Source organism: Chaetura pelagica, unplaced genomic scaffold, assembly GCF_000747805.2.
Source record: "Chaetura pelagica isolate M959 unplaced genomic scaffold, ChaPel_1.0 scaffold241, whole genome shotgun sequence".
NCBI classification, from domain to species: domain Eukaryota; kingdom Metazoa; phylum Chordata; class Aves; order Apodiformes; family Apodidae; genus Chaetura; species Chaetura pelagica.
Window position 1 is genome coordinate 72537 of NW_009952057.1, and position 8661 is coordinate 81197.

General features: G+C 44.8%; 1 protein-coding gene across 1 annotated transcript in view; it reads right to left on the bottom strand.

Annotated features, from left to right (window-relative positions):
- The window catches only part of LOC104394214 (neuronal acetylcholine receptor subunit alpha-7-like), a 59596-nt gene that overhangs the window by 20073 nt on the left and 30862 nt on the right, over positions 1 to 8661 (bottom strand). Inside the window, exons 3-4 of the mRNA XM_010003784.1 lie at positions 4129 to 4173; positions 2389 to 2498 (exon numbers count right to left, since the gene is read on the bottom strand). Of these exons, the coding sequence (XP_010002086.1) occupies positions 2389 to 2498; positions 4129 to 4173 (155 nt within the window). The remainder of the gene's footprint in view (positions 1 to 2388; positions 2499 to 4128; positions 4174 to 8661) is intronic.

Below are 8661 nucleotides of genomic sequence, written 5' to 3' on the forward strand. Positions count from 1 at the left end.
CAGAAGAGGAAGCAAAGGAGAGCTTAACTTCCGTGATCACTGAATTTATACTGAGTATGATGCATATGAGATGGAACACTTCATTTGGCCAATTTCAGTCATCTGTCTAGTCCATTCCTCCCTACGGGAGGGCTGTAGATATGACCCTTCAGCTTCTTTAGTGTCTGAAGCAGCAGATTCTACACGCAGAGCAAAATGTCCTTGGTCTCTCTGCAGTAACTATAAACATTCCTCTGGCTGGAAAACTTGCTGTTAATTTCAGCAAGTGTGCTGCTTAGAAGAGACGTCACTGAAGGAAAAAAATCAGTAAAAGGAAAAAAATCAGTAAAAAGAAAATTGGCTTCATCCTGGCCCAAACCAGGACATGGCCTGAGAAAGCAATTCTGCAGCCTCTTAGAATGCAAAGGGACCAAGGGTTTACTTGAAGCAATGGAAGAAAGCACTGGGGAGAAGTTGTTTTATATTTGGGGCTTGTAGGAGGAGATTCATTGAGATTCTGAGAGCAGAAACCAGGTGAAAGGGGCCAAGCAAAGATAATTTATTTGGGATTCTGGCAGTTCTGAGGAAAAAAAGAAAAAGGGAATAATGAGCCAGGCAAGGATAAGAACTGTTTTAGGGAGTAGACCTGGGGTCTTGTTCCAGAGCATCTCTTGGGAAGACATTAACTATGGAAGGTTCCCCTGGCTGATGCTGCAGAACCTTGCCTGTCAGAGCTACGTGCAGGTCTGTGTTGCATGATTACACCATCTTACACACATCTCACAAGCAGATGTTGGAAATTCAGGCCCTATGTCCCTCCTGTGACCTGCTCTTCATTCATGTTTGAGTCCTCAGTATTGTCCCCAGCCCAAAACCAACAGCATAAAATTGAAAAAGATAGGTGCAGAACGAGTGATAACTATAAAAAGGCATAAAAGGCAGAAAGATATATTTTTATAATGACAAGGGAACAAGGAAAAGACAAAATACCAGATAGAACCATTACTTGCTGTGGCAGGAAAGGAAACAAGGTGCAGAGAGCTGCAGTATCCTGCACCCTTTGTGCTTCACTGTTCACAAACTGTGAAGTACAATTAATCCTCACACAGTGACAGGAGTCCAGGGCAGAATAGAAGAGGAACTGGCTAGAGAAGTATAGATAAGACAGATTCCTGTCAGCAGGGCTGATGAAACTTACTCTTGAGAACTGAAGGGACTGGCCAAAATATCCTCTGAAGCATTAATGATTAACTGTGAGAACTCATGGAGAACAGGGAATGACTCAGTGGATTAGGGAAAATCAAAGAGAATTTTGATTATTATTATTTTTAAGGTGAAATTATAGACACATCAGCTTAACTTCAAAGATAATGAGAGGAAAACAGCTGGCACAAATTTGTCAAAGGTCAACTGCATCAAATCAATCTAATTTTCTTACTAAATCAGTAAGAGGAATCAGATGATATATCTGAATTTCAGAAAGTGTTTGCCACTTCATGTTCTTATAAACACATCACCATAATATGTACCAGGCTATACACCTTCTTTTTAGAGACTGAAAAGGAATAAGGAGACTGTAAAGGAATATAGATTTCTGAAAAGAAATCAAGTAATAAAGTAAAACTGAAGTACAAATGAACACCTGAACAATCCAGGTCACTCCAAGCCTCCTTCAAATATCTTGTGGTGAGGGTTTGGAATGGAAAATTAATCTTGGTGAACTGGGAAAACCAGTAGAATGAAATTCAATCTGGTTGACTACAAAGTATTACCCTTACATCTCTCAGAGAAAGTTAGATCATCTGGAGTTTGTGGTAGACCAAAAACTAAATGCCAAACTACAATGTCAATCAGAGCAAAACCAAAATCCCCTCCTCCTGGAAAGTGTTAAGGAAATGTCTGTCTAGAGATCTTCCATACAATTCAAAACTGCAAAAGTGTTCACTAGTAAGATGTATTCAGCTCTGGAGGAGGAAAGACAGATTAGAGAGTGTTCAGAGGGGAAGACAAGTGATGGACAGATTTACAAAATGTGAATGATGAGGAAAGCGAGAAGAAAAATCTGTTTGTTTGGTTAAGGCAGGAACACCATGGCAGACACGTGATAATTTTCCAGGAGAGCCATGTTAATTAATTATAAGGAGAATATGGGTTGTTTTCTCTCTGCATTCACTGAGAAAAGGTTTGGAAGACATTTGCAGAACTGCAGCAAGCAAGATTTAGGTTAGTTATCTGAAAAAAAAAAAAATCTATTAGCTGGTGCCTCTTTGTTTTTATTGTTACTGTATCAAGAGCAAGAGCCAAGTCCCCAGATGGCAAAAGCCCCAGGATATCAGTGGAATGTGGCTGATTTCCAGCACCTAATGCTCTGGTTCTAGGCTCCCACCAGCCACTGCACATCTCACTTACCTGTTATACAGAAGAATGTCTGGTACCCAAATCTGGTCCGCTGGAAATCGCAAGTTCTGCACCCCTGGGTATTCATACTGATCCCAGGACAAGTAAACATCAACCCAGTACTGTTGGCAAATACATACATCAGATTATATGAGCTGGTAAAAGTCTTTTAAGTTATCTGGAATATTATGGGAACAGAATGGATTTTCCCAGTAGCAACAGCAGCAGTATGAGAACAGTTAATTGCTCAGCTTTAATTATTGGCATATATACTGAGGAATCTACAGTTGGAACACTGAATTGTGGGAGCTGTATTTTAATTTAGTGTCTAACCTCTCCACCTTGCAGCCCAAAGCAGCCAGGAATCCCAGACCTTTTCTGGTGGGCTGGCAGAAACACTGGCAGTAGGCACCTCCGTGAGGCCTGATGGTTCTGAGCTGAGGTGGTTTGAATGGCTTGGGTGTCATCGGTGGAATGTGGACCATGGTCTCACAGTCCCTCTTTGGTGGAAATAATTTAATCTGTTACGAAGTTCGGGCCATTCTTTCAATAACCATCTTTCTGTGAGAGGTAGGCAAGTGAATTTTAGGTCCCAAACAGTTGTTTCTGATTCCTCCTCCCTCTCCCCAACACAAATAGTTAATTCTAGAAAGGTGCAAGCACAGCTTTTTTTTTTTTTTTTCTGAACCTTGTGATTTACAGCAAATCTCTATGAGGGGGCTGCAAGGGAAACAGTTACCAGTGCTATAACTGAAGAACACCTCTGCAAGGGACAGGACACCCATAGGCGCTGTCCCAACAATCCTGTAGTCTTATAGGTTGATCTGGGTTAGTTTTTGCTATACAAAGCAACTAATTTCTCCTGTATATCCCAGAAGATAGTTAAGGAAGATACAGTCTGTTCAGCTGCACCCATTACCACAAATATTACAGTGTCTGGCTGCTAAAGTCAAAGCAGAATTAATTCAATCATTCTAGTCTAGGCTTTTCCCTCCAGAGCTGCATCTTTACTAAGGAGATCAGTTTACATACCATAGGAAAGGGTCATATCTCCCGCTGTTTGTGACCAGCAGCAGAACTGAGAAGAAACTTCCTCCACCAAAGCCATCAGTGAAGATCAGTTTTGCTTTTCCTTCATAAGTGTTTATGGAAGGAACCTGCAAAGTGCAAGGGAAGGCAGTTCCCACTGACGTGCCTGGGCACTGCCAGCAGCACGGGCACTTTGCAGCCCCTGGCCACCCCACCACCCAGCCTAAGCAGTCTCCACCTGGCTTCTGTGTTCAGGGGCAAGTGCTGGGGATCTTACTGGTGTGTTGCCCATGAGGACATCCTTGGCTCCCCATTTCAGACAGCGGTGGGGATTTTCCCAGAAGCCATGAGTGCTGGATTCCTGGGTCTTACTGGGTGTCTGACTCCTTCACAACAAGTTGCTGTCACTGGCCTTGGGCACCTTGAAAAGTCTCTCCTTCTGTTACAGTGTGACCATAAGTTTGGGCTCTTTGTTACTAGATCCCTACATCCACCTGCCTAACAACACAATTGGTTTCTCCCTCAGAAGAGTCAAAATGTTTCAAGTAGTCTCCTGCGTTTCAGTTTCAAGCTTCAAAGGATTTGTCAAAGGGCTCAAAATGCTTGTTTGTTACACATTATAGACAAGTTAAAAACCAACAACCTTACTTTTCAGCTAAGAAGTCACATTCAGTAGATAATTGTTAGAAAGAATTTTTTTCTCTATTGACACAGGTCACTCACCATTTGCAGCCACGCATTTGTGATCAACACCTGATTCTTCTCATCCTTTGAATAAAAGGGTGAAGGAAAGGGAAGAGAAAAAAGAGATGAGAGTCAAAGTACAGTTTGATAACAGTTGGAAGAGTTTTTAGGAAACCCAGACTCTTAGGGTAACTAAACACAAACTTCATGGAGTAGATTTTGAGCTCAGTGAAAAACCACTGAATTGTGTTACTTGGCCCAGATGATAATGGATCTTCTTCATCTTTTAAACCTACAGACCTCCTGCATTTATTATAACTGATGGACAACAAAAGTGAGAATAATGGAGAATTGCTCTTATTTTGCTGGAGAACACTTAGCAAAACCACAAGATTTTTCCTTCTAGCTAGTTCGTCCAAACAAGGTATTTTCCAGTACCAGACAGCATGCAGTACTTGAAGAGATTTTATGATTGTATTTGCTGCCACTGCAAAACAATGGTGAAATGGTGCTGGAAGTGGTGTTCCTTTGGAGTGTCAGTAGCTTAGCTCAGGCTGAGGGGGCTGGTCGTGGACAAAAGCAAACACATGGCAAAAGGATGCAAATGCTACCCAAGAAGGAGCTCACGTGGTACCAGAGCAGACAGCTGAAGTCTGTAGGTTCAGACACCAGCTTGCAGAGGCCGTGGGGAAGCAGCTGTGGCTCACAGCAGAAACAAAGAAGCCCTCACCCTGCTGGTCTCCAAATGTTTTGGGGAGCAGCAGTGTGCCCAGTTTGCTGCAGTTAGACTGCAGGGGCAGCATCCTGTGGTGCTATGGCCACAGCGGGGGTGGAGAAGCAGGGCTGTAGAGTTACTGTGGTAGATACCCCTGCCTGGTACTGCTCCAAATACCACTACAGGTGTCCCAGAAGCTCAGTGGGGGCTGGTGCACTGCATAGCCAGCTGTCTCCAGACCACAGGGAGGGTTTTCTTCCCCCTCAATGTATCCCCTGTGTCCAATCCTTATGTTTTTGGTCATTTGCCCTTGTTCTTGTGGGGGACTTCAACTTCCCTGATGTGTGTTGGATTACAACACAGAAGAGAGGAAACAGTCCCAGAGGTTCCTAGAATGTGTTGAAGATAACTTCCTGACAAAGCTGGTGAGTGAACCAACCAGAGAAGGTGCCCTGCTAGACCTGTTCTTTGTGAACAGGGAAGAATTGGTAGGAGATGTGAAGGCTGGGGGCTGTCTAGGGCACAGCAACCATGAATTGTTAGAGTTCTCTATTCTTAAAGATGCGAGGAGGAGTCAGGAGGCAGGGGAGTGGAGGGGGAGGGAAGAAGGGAGGGAGCAAAAATGCAACCCTAGACATCCAAGGGAAAACTTTAACTTGTTCAGTAGCCTGATTGCTAGAATCCCTTAGAAATCTGCTCTGAAGAGTATAGGAGTGCAGGATGGTTAGATGGTCTTCAAGGAGGAAGTCCTGAAGGTGCAGGAGCAGGGCATCCCCACGTGCCCTAGGACAAGACAGTAGTGTAGAAGACCAGTCTGGCTGAACAGGGAGCTTCAGCTAGTGCTCAGGGAGAAAAAGAGAATCTATGGCCTTTGGAGAAAGGGGCAGGCCACTCATGAGGACTACAAAAATGCTGTGAGACTTTGCAGGGAGGGCATTAGAAGGCTCAAAGCCCAGCTAGAAGTTAATCTGCCTTCTATGGTAAATGTTAACAATAAATGTCTATAAATATATTAAAAGAAGAAAGACCAGGGAGACCCTGCATCCTCTGCATTAGATGCAGGAGGAAACAAGGTGACAAAAGAGGAGGAAAAGGCTGTGGTGCTTGAAGACCTCTTTGCCTCAGTCTTTAGTAAGAGGACCAGTTATATAAAGGTAATCCAGCTCCCTAAACTAGGGGACAGGGACCAGGACCAGAACGATACCCCCATAATTCAGGAGGACATGGTCAGTGACCTGCTATGTCACATAGATGGGCACATTTATCAGCAGTCCTGGCTGACTGGAGAAGCACCAGGGAATTAGAAACCAGGCAATGTAACCTCCATACATAAAAAAGGACAGAAGAATGATGCAGGAAATGACAGGCCTGTTAGTCTGACTTCAGTACCTGGGAGGCTGATGGAGCAGATCATCCTGAGTATCATCATGCTGTGCATCTAGAACAACCAGGTGATCAGGCTCAGTCAGCATGGGTTCATGAAGGGCAGGTCCTGTTTGATTAATCTCACCTCATTCTATGACAGGGTGACCTGCTTACTGGATGAGCAAAGGGCTGTGGATGTTGTCTGCCTTGACTTTATCAAGGCCTTCAACAAGTTTTCCCACAGCATTCTCCCAGAGAAGCTGGCTTCTTGTGGCTTGGATGTGCACACACTTTGCTAGGTAAAAACCTGTTCAGATGGCTGGGTCCAAAGAGTTGTGTTCAGTGGAGTTCAACCCAGTTGTCAGCCAGTCATGAGTGGTGACCCCAGGGTTCAGTGCTGGGGCTGCTCCTGTTCAACATCTTCAGTGACAGTTCGGGTGAAGGGATAGAGTGCACCCTCAGTAACTTTGCAGATGACACTAAGATGAGTGGGAGCGTTGATCTGTTAGAGGGCAGGGAGGCTCTGCAGAAGGATCTGGACAGGCTTGATGGATGAAGGCCAGTGACATGATTTTCAATAAGACCAAATGTTGGGTCCTGCTCTTCAGCCACAACTACTCCTGGCAGCGCTACAGGCTTGGGGAGGAGTGGCTGAAGAGAAGCCCAGCAGGGAGGGACCTGGGGATGCTGACTGACAGGCAGCTGGACATGAGCCAGCAGTGTGACCAGGTGGCCAAGAAGGCCAATGGCATCTGTCCTGCATCAGGAATAGTGTGACCAGCAGCTGAGGCTGCACCTTGAGCAATGTGTGCAGTTCTGGGCATTGCAGTATAGGAAGCACATTGAGGTGCTGGAGAGGGTGCAGAGAAGGGCAACTAAGCTGGAGAACAGGTTTTATGAGGAGAGCCTGAGGGAGCTGGGGCTGTTCAGCCTGGAGAAGAGGAGGATGAAAGGAGACCTCATGGCTTTCCATAGCTACCAGAGGAGGCTGTAGTGAGGTGAGCGTTGGTGGCCATCTTCCTGGTCACCAGTGATAGGACAAGAGGAAATGTGGCCAAGGTCTTTCAGGGGAGGCTCAGATTAGATAATTAGAAAAATTTATTCACTGAAAGAGTGGTGAGGCTGCCCAGGGAGGTTGTGGATTCACAGTCATTGGAGATGTTAAAAAAAGGGGTAGACATGATGCTTTGGAAGGTGGTTTAATGGTCACAGGGCTGATGGTTGGACTTTATGATCCTGAAGGTCTTTTCCAACCTAAATTATTTTATTATTAATTCCAGAGAACACTCCAACTTTGACTGAAGTGCATCCTGAAGCTTGGTTTTGATGCTGTAGCTGGGAGCAGGCCTGACCAATGCAGCCACTCTCCAAGAAAATTGCATTCTTGGCCTACAGGCATACCAGAAAGCAAGTTTCCCCCTCTGATTCAGCTCAGGGACCTCTTGAGCACCTGTTGGAAGGCACTGCTATGGCCTGACCCAGGTGACTCACTTGTTCACAGCTAAGCAGAAATCCATTCAACTTGTTTTCTTCCAGATTGTCTCCCATGGTGCATTGATTTGACTCATCTTCCTATAAAAATCTTGAAATAAACAGTTATTTGAGCCCCTGAATCAGTAGTCTTCTTTATCTAGGGACATTACTTTTATTTTATTGTTTTCTCCCCATTCTTCTATAGCCAAGTAGAAACACAGAACTCCTGCAGGGATCAGAGATTAGCTACATTACAAGGAAGATAAGATCTTTGAAGGACAGGTACAAGTCTTAGCATCAGATGAAGCTGTTGTGAAACTGCAGCAAACCGTGTGAGCTGCAGCCTATCATTGCTGGACTGCAGTGAACAAGCCCCTGGATACAATGCAAATGTGTGGGAATGTGGATGCCCTAACAAGATGCAAACAGTCATGGCAAGTATCAGGCAAGTAACAGCTTTACCCAGTAGACAGGGACCTTCACCAAGGTGCAAGATGATGCGTGGGTCTACCAGTTTTCTAAGGAGAATCTCCACTGCCAATTCATAGGTTCAGGCTCTCTCCCAGTCAAATTTCTTCCCAGGCTCATGATGAGAGCCTCATAGCACCAGTGGCCTGCTCCTCCACGTGGCTGAGCAGCCCACTCATTTCTGTGTTCGTGCCCTGAGAAGTGTGTATGGCTGTCTGCAGTGTTTGAAGTGGGAGACATTGCAACTGCAGGTTGTCTTGGAAGGCATTTGAACCCTACAGAGTATCCTGGCTAGGCAGCCCCTCTCTGGTCATGCCTTTAATGTACAAGATGAGTTAGTGTGTGCTGCTATTGCTCTCCATGACAAACGGCTCTTTCAGTACCATCTCTTCTCCTCCACTTGAGTCCATGCACTTTTACTCCAGAATGTCACTGAACATACAAAAGGCCTTGTCTCTAAAATTACAATGTAAACCACAATCCTGACATAGCCTGGGCTTTCTGGTTGAGTCTGATTCTAATTTACACTTTTTTTTTTTTTTTTTTTTTTT